The 17,957-nt window shown below is 49.6% G+C and overlaps 1 protein-coding gene across 10 annotated transcripts in view; it reads right to left on the reverse strand.

Moving 5' to 3' along the window:
- The window catches only part of PRICKLE2 (prickle planar cell polarity protein 2), a 357,036-nt gene that overhangs the window by 27,974 nt on the left and 311,105 nt on the right, over positions 1–17,957 (reverse strand). For all 10 annotated transcript variants that reach the window (XR_012060699.1, XR_012060698.1, XM_072941627.1 and 7 more), the window contains one exon: positions 12,786–13,661. Coding sequence is in view for 8 of the 10 variants with exons in the window: in XM_072941627.1 (XP_072797728.1) it covers positions 12,786–13,661 (876 nt within the window). In the remaining 2 variants the exon portion in view is untranslated. The remainder of the gene's footprint in view (positions 1–12,785; positions 13,662–17,957) is intronic.

Consider the following 17,957-nt stretch of genomic DNA (forward strand, 5'->3'; position numbering starts at 1 on the left):
TTATTGCCCTGGCTGCCTCCCCAGGCTGCAGGTTGGCCCTGGTTCCCTGCCTAAGGCCTCAGTTACTACAGCGGCCCGCCTTCATCAGGCTTTCTTTAATTACCCTTTGAATGTGCCATCTGTTTCCTGCTGGGGCCCTGACCCGCACAGGGACTGGGTCTGATTTATTCACCGATGTATACTTGGCAACCAGCAGAGCGCCTGGCATATTTATTGGTCGGCACCCAATAAATATTTGTTGAATAAATGAATATAAAACAACTCAGACCCAAGATTTTTAAAACGTCTTTCTCTTCCCCATTCTTTTTGTTTTCACCCCCCCCAAAAATCCTGTATCAAACTCTGGTAGAGAAAACAGATAAAACAGGGTTGTTGGGATTGCGGGTGGGTGAGGGAGACCCACTGGCATGGCTCCCTCTGAACTGGCAACTCTAGAAACACAGCACATTAGAGATGTATTCGGTGGCAGGGGGGAGGGGACCGGGGGGGCATAAAGGGTGACGGGACATCTTAGCTGTTTCTGCCACCGAAGGACATAATATTAGGGGCTGGGTTTCAAGTGAATGATATTTACATCTTAATGCTCCCAGGAGAGCTTTGGGTTCAGCTGCTGGATGACAAAAGTGTCGGGGAGGGGATGGCGCTTCCGAAAACCTACTAAGGATGCTTAAAATTCCCCTTTTGCAGCAGTTCTGGGCTCAGAGGAAAGCTGGAATAATAATATCCTCCCATCAAATGTGTTCCATACAGTATTGTCAGAAAAAGGTGTGTCATCCACAAGCCCTAGTATAAAGTCCCCCTCAATAAACAGCTTCACAGGGCAGAAAGCGACACAGGAAGCCACCTGCTCCCTGGGCAGCCCGAATCCCGAGCAGAAAGGGAGCCACAAAGACGATGCTCAGGTGACAGAAAGCCAGGTCACCCAGGGTCACGATTCACTCACAAATGGTGAGATCTGGGTTGCTTTAAGGAAACCTTGATGAGAACCTCAGGCTGCGCTCGAATTCCTCTCCCTACGGAAGGGCCTGAACTTGAAACAGATCAGCAGACAAGGGCCTGGCCAGGCTGTCTCGGAGGCTGATAATGATCTCAACAGAAAACGTCCATTGCTGGACTCCCCTCATTGTCTTCCCAGCTTAGGGCCCAAAGCTGAGCCTGTTTCTCATCCACAGGCTCAAAGAACAAATTAACGCTACACTGGGGCAAATGGGAATTGTCCGAGAAGTTAACTGATGCTGGGGGGAGGGGAATGCATGAAGGAGAGGCTGAGGTCTGGCAGCTGACGGTCTGGCTTCCTCGCAAGGGGAGGCCGGGCCCCATTAGCAGTAACAGGTGTTCTACAGGGATAATTAGGCCACAGAGTCTGGAAGCCTCGTTTAGCTCGGACAAGGTGAGAAACCGAGATTCAGGGAGAAAGGGCTCATCTTTCGGGCTGCAAACATTCCTGAAAATCCAAGCCAGAGTTCCCGGCTGTGGGCGTCAGCATGGTCTGGGGCTTTGACACCTGCAGACCTGCTGGACCTCAGGCTCATCCACTGACCCCCGCCTTCTCCTTCCATCCCCATCCATTGTGATGATTTCTGAGTTCCAGGCAATCTTCCTTCCCCCTGGTAGGTGAGCAACGGGCTGAGACAAAGTTAAAAGAAAAGAGATGGGAGGTCAGCACCCGGGGAACTCTAGTAATAAGAGTAATAATAACTCTCAAATATTAAGTTTGCCAAGTGCCGGGCATGCAATTAAGTGCTTTCTGCATATTACCTCCTGTTTCACAAGAGCCCCATGTGGCCAAAATTTACATTTGCTCTAGAGGAAGCTGAGGGACTGAGGGATATAAGCCACTTGCCTGGGGTCCCCACAGCTAGAGCAGTAATGGGATTCCAGGCAGGTGGGTTTGGTCCTCAAACAGTAACCAGAAATGTGCACTGCAGCTGGGGTCAGACCAGAAAGCAAAAAGGCTTCTTGCAGCTATAGGGGGGGCTTCTGAAATGCCCAGCCAGGCAGCCCCTTCACGTGACATCATGACCCCCCTCAGATGTGGCTCTGAGTGGCTTTGATGGGGACTGATGATTGCCAATCGAGTTCCCCGTGTCTAGACCAGGCTTTCTCATCCTTGGCACTACGGCTCACGGGGTGGGGTAATGCTCTGCTGAGAGGAAAGGTGCTGTTCTGTGCACTGTAGGGTGTTTTGTTGTAGGGCTGACCTCTGCCCACTAACACACAGCAGCACCCTGCACCCCATGTTGACAACCAAAAATGTCTCCAAACATTGCCAAAGGTCCCCTGGGTGGCAGAACACCCACTCTCTCCACCTGCTCCCATCCCTACTGAAAGCCATTGATCCAGAGCATCACGCTCATGCTAGGACAGTGTTTGTATGTGAATGTGCATCTCAGGCAAAGGGAATTTCCCTCCCTCATCATTCTACCTAGGACTTAGTATAATATAAAGAAAGAAATAAAATATAAAGAAAGAAATAAAAAGGGTAACTCGTTCTAGCCTGTCCTCTCCTCCTCTCCTCTCCCTTCCAGCTCTGAGCTCCATCTGCTAAAGGAAAAGACACAAATAAAGCCTGAAATGAACTTCTCTGCCCTTCTAAATGAGCACCTCTGTTCTGAAAGGCAACCATCAGGACGTCTGCGCGTGCCAGGATGAGAAACCCTGGCGAGGTCCGGACTGCTCACTGCCGGGCAGTTACAGAATCAAGGCTACGGCTGCTGTCATCAAAAGCACAATGTCAGAATCCAAAGTAAGTCCCCACAGGTGTCCTTGGACTAATAACACACTCAGGGAACTAGATGTGATTGGGCAGGATGACTGGCTCCAAGAAACAAGAAGTCCCTCAGACTTTGCACAGCTAAGAGTCCAGGATTTGTCCCAAGGAGAGGTCCAGAGAACAGAAATGCACAGGAGGACAGTTTCTACTCCTTTGTGTAAAGAGCAAAATGAATTTGTTTTTGCCTCCACTCCTCATGCATGGGGGAAATAACAGAGAAAAGACAAGATAGGGGCTCGATAATCTGCAAACTGGGAACACCAAAACCTTGGACAGTCAAGAGGTGAGAAAGGCTATTTTCTGGAACAGAAAATAAAATGGAAGAAATATGTCCTAAATCTTTAGCTAAGTGGATGGGGGATTCAGCATGACATTTTTAAGCTGCTAAAACTCTTCTGTACCAAAGAAAACACCAGGCTTTTTCTGAGTAATTTTGTGTTGGAACACATAGACTTTATCTTCTAGATGGTGCCTTGCCTGTTTGCTCAGCCTGATTTGTGACAGCTGTCTGCTAGAAACATGTCGTGGTCTGGTTTTGATTTGGGAAGAGCAGGCTGGAGGAGCCGCCTGGCAGAACAGGGCTCACAAAACACACACACACACACACACACAGACACAGACACACACACACATAGCGCTACCTTGGTGATCTCAAGGTGATGCTGGTTAAAAAAACTGAGGGCTGGTGAAAATTATTTTAGGCTAAACAAACAATAAACCAACCAACCTCAAATTCGTACGAAACTCTGGTTTTACAGCCTTTCGAATTTTTCACCTTGATTTACAACTAAAACAGACCCTATTTGAAGACTGGAGTGTTTCATTGTCCACTTTTTCTGCTGCATCCAGTGACAACACCAAAACCACTTGGAAAGTATTACTCTCTTTCATATGTAATCCATACCATGTAATTAAGGAATATCCCATACATATGTTTCAGATAATGTATTCTTAACTCATTAAGATGCTATTTACTGTACCAGGTTGGGGAGAGGCAGTTAAGACAGGTGATGGTCAGCAGAGAATCGCGGACAGTCCCCACGCTGCCATCGGCACACTGTGCGGAGGAGATGTTAGAACACTTTCCCCAAGCGGCCAAGTTGAGAAGGTCAAACATCTGGCGAGCCGCTGAGCCAAAATATTGAGAAGGTCGACGTTGACAAGAAAAAGGATGGTTAAAAAGGTATGCTGTGTTGATGGAAATCGATGGAAATTAAAGGAAATCAAGATTTACAGAAAAATCAGTTTGGAAACTGCCTAAACGCCCAATTCCTGAGATGCGGTAACATCCATTCGACTGAATATTGATGCAGTCATTGAAAAGGATGATTACAAAAGCTCTGAAAATAAGCTAACAATAGAATGCAAATGAAGACATTCAGGACACAAAATATTCAGCATGTCTACAATTCAGAAAAAATGATGCACTAGTATACAGGGAAAAACTGAAAATTCATCGAGATTCACAGAAGTCAATGGTGGGGGGAAGGAAATTTTTTTCTTACTTCTATCTTTTTTATCAATTTTTCGCTTCTTCATTTTCCTAACTGCCAATCTTAAAAAAACAAAACAAAACAAAAACAACAATTTGAGTTTCAGAGCCATTTTCAAGTAGAGAAAAGCTAGCTCATTTCCCTATGTCAGAGTCCCAAATTCAAAGATTCCAAGAGAAATGTAAGCTCATCCTTTAAAGATGTACTCTGTGAAATCTTATACCAGTCTGAAAAGCCCATCACCGCCTGGCTTCCACCCTAAACCCATTTTTCCAGCATCGCCTTTTCAGTAATAAAATGAATAAAATCAGCAATCTCTTCTCTCCTGTCAGCAACCATGGTTACTTACTCTCGGCACAGCTGACTGCTCACGCCCAAGGAGTTATAAATAAGCCTCCTGAATGGTTATTAGAAACCAGGACACTGGAGAATTTTCTCAGGACCCAGAAAATGTCAGTGAGGCCACGACAGGTAGCAGGGCTGCATCAGCCACTCTGGGCTGGGCACTGTCCTTTCTGTCTGCTGCGTCCCATTTCTCTCCCTGAGCTCTAAGAAAGTTCTCTGCTTCCCCGCATGCCAAAACATCGACTCAGAAAGAGAAATAAGGAACAGATTCTCCCACGACTTCTATTCTGCTGGTTTTCATCTGGCCCCTGGTCTGTGAGCCTGGTTCAAAGCCATGAAATGCCAATCAGAGGGAAATCACCCTGTGAGACCAGTCAGAAAGCATTCCTGGACCACAGCATCGATGCTGAGCCAGAAGGCTGGGTACCATCCAACCCCCTGCTCCAAACCGTCTCGCTGGCCTGAAACCTTCACATTAAAATCACCACAGAGACATGCCCCACAGACCAGAGCTTTGTCTCCAGAAAAACATGACTAACATACATAATGGACATTTGATGGACAAGTTCAAATGTTGGGACTTTTGGAGGAACTAGGTTGGGTGGGGCGAGGGGTAGTCAGTCCCAGATGGACGGGACACCTGCGGGATGGAAGCAGACACCTGTGGTTTTTAACCTTCCTGCAGGACAATCCCTCTTCCTTTGAAGAGACTATCCCGATTTCCCTCTGCGAGGCCCCCCATCTCCAGTTCCAGTCCTGGCAGTTTTGATGACCTTGACCCTGCTGCCTAGTGACCGGGGTGGACACGTGACTCGGGCTTGGCCAATCAGCACACCCACCCCCCACTCTGCCTTCCCGGCCACAGGAGTTACTCTAACAACTGTTAGGTGACCCAATTCAGGCAAATGAACTCAACCATGGGACTTTCAGGGACACTATTAAGAAAGACCACTTCCCATTCTCCTTCACCTGATGCTAACGGATATTAACCTACAGCTGCTGAGAGCCCTCTTTGCTGCCCCTGTGAAGAGCTGCTTGAGAATGAAGCCAGCGTGGAAGAAACAAGAACCGAGGGGACGAAAGAAGAGGCGTCCTGGTGACATCACGTGTGCACCTGGATCCAGCTGTACCTGGAACCAAAAATCTGCGAACTTCCTAGTTATCTGATTAAAAAAAAAATCGTTTGTTTAAGCCAGTTGGAGTTGGGATACTGATGTTTGTAAACAAAAGAGTTGTGTAATTTCAGAGAACAAGACAGTCCCTATGCATTTCTACCAGGGGGTTGGCTTTGGGGCCAAGTAACAGGACTCCAGGTGAGTTCTTGGCTTTCCAATCTGCAATTCCAGACTGGGCTGCACATCCTCCCCAGCGGAAGGAAATGATCAGAAAGGTTCAGGATGTGTAATTTACAAGCACGTTTGCGGTGTAGCCCCTTACGTTACGGGTAGGAGGTTTTACGCAACAATTTCCATAAAGAAACTGGGTTTGAGGATGGACATCCAAGTTTTGCAGAACAGGAGAAATGTTCCTGCCTTAAATTAAACATAACAATGTTTCGCATTACAAAGATTAAAAAACACTTGAGACATTCTTGGTAAAGGGAGCTGTTCTAGATGTTACTTCAGGTTCCCACAATTGATGTTTTCTCCTTTTTCAGTTTGCCAGCAACGCTGATCAATTACCCGCTTACCCCTTAGTACTTGATACATTCCGATGTTGCACAACTGAGCTTCCCTCGTCAAAGTGTGTAAGTGATGCGTGTTAAAGGCGTGAACATACTATGTATAAGACAGATAAGCAACAAAGGTGTATTGTACAGCACAGGGAAATACAGGCATGATTTTGTAATAGGCATTATTTTGTAATAACTTTAAATGGAGTGTCATCTGTAAAAACACTGAATCACTGAGCTGTACATCTGAAACTGATGTAATATTATAAATCAACTATACTTCAATTAAAAAAAAATCAAGGCGTGGACATGCCATAACAGTGCAACACTGATCAAAGACGACAGGACGCCTCTCAGACTTCTGCTCCTGCTGTGTGTCTGCACATCCAGGCCAATGACACGTGAACTTTCCACTGAAGCTGGCCTGGGTCAAAAATCACAGAGCAGGCAAACTGTGATTCGTTTCTCTGTTTTCAAATCGATCTTCTTGAGTCTCCTAGGAACGCTCCCCCAGGGCACTGGAAAGCTCTACCAATTTCCTGGCCTAGGTCAGCAGCACACGCATCCTCTTATTTCAGTCTTCACACTGTTTACACCCCGGAGGCTGCTTCCTTCAAAGCTTCTCTTGGCTTCAGGGTCCTAATAGGTCTCGCTATATCAGCACTTGGCCCCTTCCAATCAATTCCCCACCCAGCAGGCGGAGTCATCTTTTCAAAATGTAAATCTGATCATGTCACTTCTGTGTCCCCCCCCCAGGGGGGGCCTGAAACTTAAAGAGCTTTCCACTGTTCTTAGTGGAAAGGTCCAAATCCTTAAACTATCCAGAATGGTTCTGTAGCATCTACCCTTGCCTCCCTTCCCAGCCTTATTACTCTCTGTGCTTCACCCAGCCACAGGGGCTTCTCTCAGTTCTTCATACTTGCCACACACTCCTACCACAGGCCCTTTGCACATGCTACTCTTGCTACCTGGAACACTCCTTCCCTTATCCCTTAAGAATCACTTTTTCAGGATTTCCTCTCTGACCTCCCTAACATAGCCCCACCCCTCTTTGTATATACCCTTCCACCCCCACATTTACCACTGACGCAATGTCATATTGTACAATTAGATGGTTACTAGGTATTAAACTCCACTAGCCTGGGAGGTGCAGGAGGGCAAGGCCCATGTCCACTTTAGCTCAGCACTGCATCCACAGCACCTTACACAGGCCATGGCCCCTAGGCAGAGTAACCTCTCATAGTAACTGAGAGGGTGTTTGGCACTGTCTTAAATTCCTCATAGGAATGAACTCATTTGATTCCCATAACAACCCTACAAGGTACTGCTGTCATTCCACTTTAAAGATGAGGACAGTGAGGCACAGAATGGATAAGCCACTTGCCCAAGGTCACACTGGTATTGAACCACAAAGTCCAGTGTCCATCTCTGGCAGACTGGTCAACAGCCCTCACTCTTACTCACTCTGCTGCAGCTCACAGCGTCCGCAGTCATGTCACGTGTGCTGAATGAATGAACGAGTGAATGAACAACTGGATGAACGAACAGAAACCATCTTTCCTTTTCTCTCACTGCCACCCATATCTGCTTTTCCTTCCTAGAGGTCCCATCTCTCTGACTCAAGCCACTCCTGATAGAATTTGGCTGATCCTCAAGGAAACTCATCACTGTCCACAGAGCCCTTTCCTGGGGACCAGCTGACAGTCCCCAGCTATTCTCTGGTGTGGCCTCTGCCTGAGATAACCAGTCCCAATTCCAGCTCTACTCTATACCTGGCCCCAGTGTGACCTGAACCCAGAACCTAACAGGCACTGCAGCCTTGGCGTCCTCTCCCTCAGTGCCTCTTGCCTGGGTGCCAATCCCTGGACGGTCTGTCCTTGTCCCCTTTGTCTTTCCTGCCTCTGACCCAGGCACATCACCTTGACTGCCGCCTCTGGCTCTGCCAATCAGCTCTCATTTGACACCTGTGCTCTCCACCTTTTGTCCAGCCCGGCCAGGGCCTGAGAGACACATCAGCAAACTGGCTGCAACAGGAAAAGGAATCCTCGTCCCCTCAGATGGAGTCACGTGTACCTCTCCTGACTGTGAACACAGTCCTTCCTGTGAGGATGCACATCAGAGAGGCTGAAAGGAAGGGCTCTGAAGACGATCACACCCAGGTTCAGGTCCTGGCCATCAGCGGTGACCATGGGGAAGGCCACACCTATGAACTTTGGTGTACTCCTCCATAAAATGGGTACAATAATCAGACTTATCTCACAGGGTTGTTATGAAGACTTGAAGAGATGTTATATATGAGCTCATTAACATATCACGTCACAGTCAGTGGCTTATTGCAATTATCACCGCTTAGCATCATCACCGTGACCCACATCTGCTATGGTACGGGGGTCAAGGGCACAGGTTCAGGAGCTTGAATGCCCAAGTTTGAGTCCTGCTCCTCTACTTCCAAGCTGGGTGGCCTCTCTGCATCTTACTACCTCATCTGTAAAATGGGAATAACAACTGTATCTACCTTGCAGGGATGCTGTGAGTGAGTGCCTGTAAAGTGCTTAGAACTGTACCTGGTCCCCAAGAAACACCCAGTCCTGGTGGTGGCTGTTGACGCTGCTACTCCTATTTCTAATGCTACCATCACCCGGGCTGTGAGCCGCTTTGGAGGCATGTTTGGACAGCAGCAGGGTTAAAGAGCTTCTGCCAGACTCCACGCGGTGGGGGTGCAGATGGCGACTGTGCCCCCCTGGCTCATTCCGCGTGAGTATAAGGGATGGTGGATGCTTGCCATGGAGAAGAGACAGGACACTCCCAGTCCTAAACCAATCGGCAGGTGTCAAAGCCCAGACCTGACTGGTGAGCTACTGGGGCTACCTGGTTTTCCAGATCTGTCCTAAGGAAACATGCTGCCCACATAAAGTTCATGCTTTGTGCCAGATTAAACACTGCAGACTTGGTCAAAATGTAAGTTACTGAGCAAGGAAGAGAAAAAAAATTCCATCATCCTAAAACCTAGCTTTCGCTGAAGGATCAAGGGTGTTTGGACTAAGCCTTCTGTGACATGTACCTTCACTCACAGACTGGAGTTTAAAGGTACACAGACAGCTGAGAAAGCTGCCTTCGCAGAAGACTACTGTTTCCTAGCAAAATGCAAATGCAACCGCGAGGGTAAGCAGCAAAAAGACTGACCTTCCAAGGCCAGTCAACACCACACCCTTGGTGCCTGTGCGTGTGCGTGTGCGTGTGCGTGGCGTAGGATGTGAAAGGCTATTTAGGGTCTGCTCCAGTGATGAGTAAGGAAACCGTGCTACGGATACCAGCTACAATCTCCCTTCCACACTGATGTGTCTGACAGATCCATGCAAACACAGGGGCACACAATGGATTTCTTTAGTTCCTGTTTCTCATGCTCTGCTCATCCGGGTCAGGAGAAAGAGGAAGCGACGGGAGCCATTTCAAACCTAAAAATGCAGCCGGCACAGCTGCTGGTTGGTATCAGCTGGCGGATATCAGAAGCTAAAACATTCCGAGAGGCCAAAACCGTGCAGCAGTATGTTTGGGATGAGAGAGAAATGATAATAATAAAAAGGATCAGGTAAACGTTAGAGAGGGTCATAGGTACCAAAGGCTATGAAGGAGCGTAAGTGTATTATCATTTTCTTCTTACAAAAACCCCCACAAAGGAAGTACTGTTATTCTCCAAAGTCCATAAATGAGGACAGCGTTCAAGGCCACCCAGCTCCTACAAGATGAAGGCCGGATTTCAACCTAGGGAGTGTGACTCCATAATCAGTATCCGTTAATTAAGTTGAAATCTGAAAAACGAGGGCTCATGGGAGAACTTCCAAAGAGACTAATAATGGGGTTGAAATCGTGCCCATCCCAACAGCTCATTTCCCTCATCCGTGCTGTCCAACAGGGCAGCCTCCAGCTACACGGGCCACTGAAAATTACACTGATTAAAATGAAATCAAATTTAGAACTCAGTTCACTGCCGGTGAGCGCCTGAAATGTGGCTTGTGCAGCTGACGGCCTGAAATGTTCATTTCATTTCATTGTAATTAACTCAAATTTCAGTAGTCACATGTGGCTTAGGGCTACCGAATTGGACAGGGCTGATCTCAGGAATTTGTCTGAGCTCGATCAGACACACGGTTCAGGGCTGCTTTTCAAAAATCTCAGAGACACACAGGCATTGGTTGCTTCGCCCAAGGATCCATAGAAAATCTTGAGGATAAATTATCCACCTCTTCCTTAGGATCGAAGACGGTATGTTCTTCAAACAAACGCATGTGGCCTTTTCAACATTACCCAACCCCTAGATCTCCTGATTGCCTCCTAAGTTACAGCACGAGGGCAACGGAGTCAGAACAGACAAACCCAGCAACAACCGCTCTCAGACAAAGGCTCCATCAGCACCAGCAGGGAGCTGGTTAAAATGCAGGCTCCTGGGCCCCACCACCTCCATAGGGTCTGACGCACCGGGGTCTGGGGGGGAACACCCTGGAGTTCATGTTTTTATCAAGCAGCCAATGATTCTCCTGCAGGTGGTCTAGCTTTGAGAAACTCTGCTTCAGAGTCTGAATTACATCTTTATCTCCTGGCCTCTTACATTATTATAGCACATAAATCTTTTGAAAATAGCAAAAACTGGGCTGGAAGCCAGGCAGTCGTCCCTCTGTGCTAACTGCTCACTTCCATGACATCAGGCAAGGTGCTCAGTCACCAAGGCCTCATTTTTTTCATCTGAAAAATGGGGGTAAGGGTATCTGCTATTTGTCCTCTAGGACAAATGAGGACACAGCTATGAAAGCATCTGTGGAGGATAAAATTCAAAAACACACTGTACAGATATCTTATAACACGTTTTGCTTGCCCAGCAGAGTTTAAACAGATTTCACATTTCAAAAAAATCCACGTTTAACTTCTCTGGGAAAAGTGGAAGATTTGACAGCATGGAGCTCCGATTAGACAGTCAGCCTGGTGTGCTTAAGAGCACTGCCCTGGGATCTCGTGCTTCACCTTTTAACAGCTGGGTGACTTTGGGCAAGTCCTTCAACCTCTCTGTGCTTCATTTTTCTTCGACTCTGAAATTCGAATTCTAAGAATCTATCTCTTTCAAAGGGCTGCGGTGATTTAATTGAGCGAGTGAACATTTTAAAAGGGCTTAAAATAATGTTTGGCCCATGGCAAGAGCTGTATCACTGTTGGCTGAAAAAATAAATGTCTTTGCACGTGGCAACAGCCAGCTGGAGGTGAGTAGTGGCCGTCGCTCCAGACGGGGCTGACACACACAAGGCGGTCACAATCTCCACCCAGACAGACACATTTGACTCTGGGATCCCTGCTGTAAGGAGTAGATGTGAGTCTCCCTCCGTGGTGTCCCGTCCACAAGGTGCAGATACACTTAGTGTATCTTAGCTAGCTGTATTCTCCAGCTTTCTGTAGTCAAGGACCAGTTTCTAAACTTTTCATTCCATTGTGGACTCATATGCCACCTACTTGGGCATGACTGATACCCAGCACATGCCACAGACCACTCACCTGTGGGTCTACAACATTCTGGTCTGTACCTGGACCAGTAAGATGAGCCCAGGGAACATGCATGTGGATGCCACAGCAGTGTCAAATCGCTCTAAGAATTTCTACACACTGTCAATTTCAGGGCTTATCTCGGTGTAGACCGAGGACAGCCCCGATCCTCAGCTTACACACTGAGTAGTGCCATCTAAGAGAACACTGATATCAGTCCTCACGTACACACGGACCAGCTGGACCACCTGGTTAGAAAGAGCAAGCACTGGATTGTCTGTCTGTCTCTCTTAACTTCTGTCCTTCTCAGCCTGCCTGGCTTCTCCTTGACTACCCACATTTCTTTTGTCTTTATCTACATATTAAAACCACTCCCCAGTGAGATACTGGGGTTCAGAACAGTCATGGAAGCTGCCATGGATGCTCTGATGTCCCAAGCGGCACCCCGTTTTTTGAGTGCTGCCTCCAGCTCACAGCTGCCCCTTCTCCCGAGTATTGCCTTTGGCTGACAGGCGCTATCTTGCCCTGTGCCCACACCTACATCCTTATCCCCTCGTCGCTCTCCAGCAATCCAAAGCCAGTGACTGACTGATATAGTGGTGCGAAGTATCAGCCTCTTTGTCCCAAGAGGAAACCAACTGAATGGTGTAACTCGTCCTCCAGACACCCTGTGGGATCAAGCTGAGCTGGACACCAGCCCAGACATCATTCTCCTCTTGGTTCCTCCCCAGACCCTGCCGTGTTTCTCTCACTCCCTTTCCTTGGGAGCTCATCCTCAGCACGTCACAGGCATCCTAATTTCTATCTCAGGCGCTGCTTAGAGGGAAATCCAGTCAAAGACAGAAGCCATAGAAACTTGGGTTAAACCCGGTGAAGGAGGGCACACGGCGGGCACAACACTAAAATCCTGAGATGCGGCGTCGGGTCACCCCCAGATTCCCACCCACCCTCTGCTTCCCAGGTGAACAGGGCCTACCTGTTGCGTTAGACAGGGCCAGCGATTCCATGGATCCCCGAGGGGTCTGCTCCGTGGGCGTCATGTCCTCAGTGTACTTCAGCGAACTGATGGGATGACGGGTCCGACATGGCTGAGTGGAGATGCCCCCTTCCTCCTCCTCCTCCTCCTCCTCATACTTGGGGACCTGGATGCTGCCGCGGGTCTCGCTGAAGCTCTGGCTGGACATATCGCTGTAGCTCTCCTGCGATCGCAGCCTCCCCGGGTAGTAGTCCTCTCGGGGCTCCTTGACGAAGCTGCCTCCGTGCCCCTTCATGGCCAGGGATGAGCTCCTTTTGGGGTTGCTGAAGTGCTGGGCCCACATGTCGGGCTGCGCCCCGGCCCCCTGCCCTCCCGGACTGTAGGAAGTTCTGATGTTGCACTGGCTGAGCAGCTGCAAGGGGCTCTGGGCCTGGTTTGGCTCCATCTTGTTCCCGTAATGGTACGGCTCCTCCCGGCTCCTCCAGATGGGGTCCCGGTTGAGGCTGGGCGTCTGGCTGGACAGGCTGAGCAGATCCATTTGCAGCGACAGGGGGTCCACGTCGGCCGACAGCCGGTTGGAACTCACCTGCAGCTGGCTGTGCTGGTTCAGCAGGGGCTCCTCCGTCTTGCCCTTGTTCTTGCCGATTTTGGCGCTGCGCCGGGACTCCTTGGCCCTGGCGTTCTGGAAGGCTGAATCGGACGAGTCGGAGCCATTGGGGTCCTCCCCGGCACTGCAGGCGCGCGAGCAGAATATCTGGCCTTGTTTGGGGAGGAACGGGCGCCCCAGGAGGGATTTCTTGCAGTGAGCGCAGCAGAAACAGGTCTCAGTGGCATGCCAGTGCTGGCCGTCGTAGGTCATCTGACCTTGGTCGATCCCTGGGGAAAGAAGAGACATGGAAGAGGCTGACAGGCTGCTCGGGGAATTGCATTATGATGCGAAACATACAGCACCCTGGTTTGGCTCAGGGTTCCAGATGCAACAGAATAAAATGTCAATGAATCAATGATCAGGCCCCTAGATAAATAGTATCCACATCCTATTATGACAGCCTCCTTGCTCTGCCAGTCAGCTCCTCCATAACTCATTTGCTCTGAGCGCACAGAAACTAGATAAAACTGCCTGTCCATGAATCCTTCTGCCCAGGACACGTTCCTCCAGGATAAACAGCAATAATGATACTAAGGGATGAGAAAGCTCTGTTTTAAATGCTTTGCATATACTGCAAACTCATTTAACTTCTCAGCTGTATGAGGCAGGTTTCTAATATTACGTTCATTTTTCAGATAAGGTTAAATAACTTGCCTAACGTAAAAGGGCTAAAAATCATCGATGAGCTCTGTACCCAGGAAGCCTGGCTCCGAACCATGACCTTGATAACTGTCTCTCTCCCTCTACGTAGGGGTCTGCTCAAATGCCAGCTCCTTGGACAAGTCTTCCTGTCTGCCCTCACAGCTACTCTCCACCATCCTCCACCCTTACTTGCTGTGTTTTTCTTCACAGCGTGACGACTGCTCGACAATGAGCCACCACGTTTGTGCATCTGTTAATGAATGAAGGTGAAGTTCTAAGATGAACTTTCTCCAGGCACATGGCCTGCTGCATCCTAGGCGCTCTTCCTGTGTGGCAGGGATGAATGAATTGAACCTGTCACCAGTGTATGCCACTCCTCAGGGTAATCACTGTAGCAGCTCAGTGGAAAGCAAGAGAGGACTTCAGCTCTTGGTAAGGAAGCACTTGGAAATGGCATGTCAAAGATACTGCCCCTCCATAAGCTTGGTTAACTGCATCAGGAGAGGAGAAAACACACTTCCTCCCCATGCCAAGGCAGAGCCTGGTTTATGTAATTTTGTTACACCTGCTTCTGGGACCCTCTCTTCTGCCGTTTTCCTGCCAACCCTGGGGCCATGGGCTTTGGGCAGGGCAAAAGCCACGTCTGGACGCAGCACTGGCCAGGAAAAAAATCGTATCTCCCAGCCCAGTGACGAGTTCAGGGATGGGCATGTGACCTGCACTGGGCCAATGGGAGATTCGCCTGGGAATGCTGCTAAGACAGGGACACAGGGAGACTCTGTTGACAGCAGTGGCTAAACTGGCAGATTGGGAGCCGGGAGCTGTGAGGGCCCCCCCACTCCCGTAGGGACAGCCTGCTGAGAATGCAGACACAGCGGTGACTGTGGGATGGGAGGGGACCTCTGCAAGACCCCTGATGTCTTGCGATAAACGTCTTTCCCCAAAGCAGTACTCATGTGAACCTTCACCTTGGGTGGTTGAGAATATTGAACCTGAACTTTCCAGGAATAACCTCTAGCGACTCGTCTAGAGAGGACGTGACCAAGAAACAGGGAAGAGGAGGGGGTAAGGACAAAAGGCAAAGGGCACAGGACAAAAGGCAAAGGGCACAGTAGCCTCTCCGGGTCCTCCTTGTGCTCCCCCCACCTACCCTTACACCCTGGGAGCCCAGGGAGGGAGAGGTAGGTAAGTTCTTTCCCTATGAGCTCCTCCTCAAACTGAGGGGTCTCTGTTTACTTAGGAGTCAGGCCCTAAGGACCAAGAGGGGACTTTTAGAGGGACAGGAGCCACAAGGGCCACCCTGAGAGGAGAGGGACACTGAATTCCCAGGAGGGGTGAGGACCAGCAGGGTGGGGCTGGAGACAGTGGGCCCAGAGCTGGGGCTCCGTACACACGTCCCCTCCCTGGGCTGCGGGGGGAAGCAGTGGCAGGCAGCACAGGCAGGCAGGACTCCCTAGCAGCAAAGAGTGAGGCATCAGGACTGTCAAACGCAGGTGCAAGTCGCAGCTCAGTGCCACTCCAGCTGGTTGGGAAGAAGCTGAAGCCCATCAGCTTGGCTCCAGTCTTGGTTTGGCTGCTGTCGGGCTGTGTGACCCTAGGCAAGTGGCTTCGTGTCTCTGTGCCTGGGTCTCCTCCACAGTAAAACAGGGACAGGGTTGCGGCGAGGACTGAGTTAATACACAGAGTGCACTCAGACTCTGCTAACTCCTCCCAGTACTCTTCTTGTGCTTTTATTAGGTCTTGATGTCTGTCTCCCTCTCTGCTCTGAGGGCTGATACCTGGATGCTGTCCAGGAAGGAACTCTGAGGCTGGCTCGGTCTTCCCTCCCTGCTCCCACTGTCCCCTCCTCTCCAGAGAGCCTGTGCTGACACCCCTGCTGCCCTGGGTCCTCACTGGGAGCTCCGACTCAGCACAGCAGCCCACGCAGCTGCAGCCCTACCCACCCCTCGTCAGAGGGATGCATCAAGCCCAGTTCCCACGGCCTGTCCTCCACCTTCTCCGTGCTTCCCCGAGGACACACGCTCGGATGTGGCAGCCTCGTTCCGGGGATGGGGGCCTCGCAGAAGGCTGGGCCTCAGTGGAGACAGTGAAGGGGGAGGCGTGTTCCAAGGCGGCCCAGCAGGCAGTGGAACGTGGTCCCTGATAAACATCACCCATGTCAGATGGGGCTCTGAACTGCTGTTGAACTCTAAACATCTGGAAAAGGGCTCTGCCGTTCCACATCTAAGCGCTCCTTTCTTATTCCCTCTCTAAGCCCTTTAAGTACTTCTCTGAGGGTGTATGTGTCTACTGCTGCCACAGCCTCGGTCTGTTTATAGGACTGTTTACTCTGCTGTGAGCAGGCAAAAGTACCGTTGCCCTGGCAACGGCTGCCTGATGCAGCGTCCGCCCCGAGCGGCTGTATAAATATGGAGTATTTGTATAATATGGTCAGAGCCAAGTACCCAGACACTGTGGTATGCGTGCTATACAGAGCATACTCCTTCCCCACCACAGGAAAAGTACGTTTTACAAGAAAGTGGATTTAGGGAAAACAAACAAACAAACCAGGGACAGCATTTAAATGACAGCAGTGATAGTACTGAGGGCCTCGGTGGTCCCCTTTTCTGATGAAACATTGATGCCTTTTTATGGATTTAAGAGGGAAGGAGAAGCGAATGCCAATCAAAGCTAAAAGAAGACAGAAACACAGAAGACACCGGGGGGAACTTCTGAGGTGTACATGCTGTGGTGACAGACACATCTTTCTCTTCTCTAAGCTGCTGAGTGAAAATTCGAAGTGGCAGTTTCTCGAGAGGCTTTTAAGCCTCAAAGGAAAAGGAGAGAAGAAACAGAAATACTAACAAGCAGTGGGTATCACCGCCTTAGGTAAGTTTTCTGTGCAGTCAACCCCTTTCATCCATGCAAACACCAGCTTGCAGATCCCGAATCCACGGTGAGCAGGGCTGGGTCAGTACGTCGCCTGACCCCGCCCACGGCCACACCCCCGACCACGGCCCACCCCCCTGCCCTCCCTCCCAGGGCCAGCCACCTGTCCAAATCAAGCTCCCCATTTCCTAGCTCTCAGAATAGAGGGAAGTTTGTCTGTTGTGACCCTGTGAGAAGTGGAAGCTGTTGAATACTTGGCTGAGGCATCAAGCTGCGAGAGGGGAGGTTTTGGGGGTTGAAGACAGGAGATTTTCACAACACCCCAGCCCCCAGAGGGAACGCTGCTGGATGAAGGATCCCTGGCAGGGACTCCAGCTCAGAAGGACTCCACGGAAGTGGTCCTGAGTGCATGGCATGAACTATCCAACGAGAAAGAACCACTAAGCATGTAATAGGTACCTCAGAGCTGTGATTTTTATCAGCACACAGCCCTCCGAATCACTAGCCAGTTTTTCATTGGACTGCATCACTTCTGATGAACCAGGGAGACAAAGCCACTTCTTTTTGATTCCGAGAAAATCTTTTAAGTGGGGCAAAACGGGCTCCCAGACTGATTATCTCCACATCTCCCCACTACAGGTAAGAAGTTGGCAGCTTCTGAGCCGATTTCTTGGAATTGCACAAGCCACAGGGAGATCAGGCTGCTGGCCTCAAAGACATTCATCCACTGCCAATATTTTTTTTTTCTTCTTTAAGGGCAGCTCAGTCACAAGGTGCCAGAACAGGCAAGCTGAATGAAGAAGCTGCAGATGCAGCATGACTGGGAATAGTGGTGAAGGACTGAACAAATCAGTTACTTCTAAAGGGAAAAATGATTTTCACCATCTCAGATCTGCCACTTTTCGGGGGAGTCGATAGCTTCTGAGCTATTTGAGGTTCCCTCGCTTTGTTTTTGGCTAGGTCAGCTTTTGCTGATTCTTATTTTAAAGGCATGCATGCCAGAAACCGTGTGG

This window comes from Vicugna pacos, chromosome 17, assembly GCF_048564905.1.
Source record: "Vicugna pacos chromosome 17, VicPac4, whole genome shotgun sequence".
NCBI lineage: Eukaryota > Metazoa > Chordata > Mammalia > Artiodactyla > Camelidae > Vicugna > Vicugna pacos.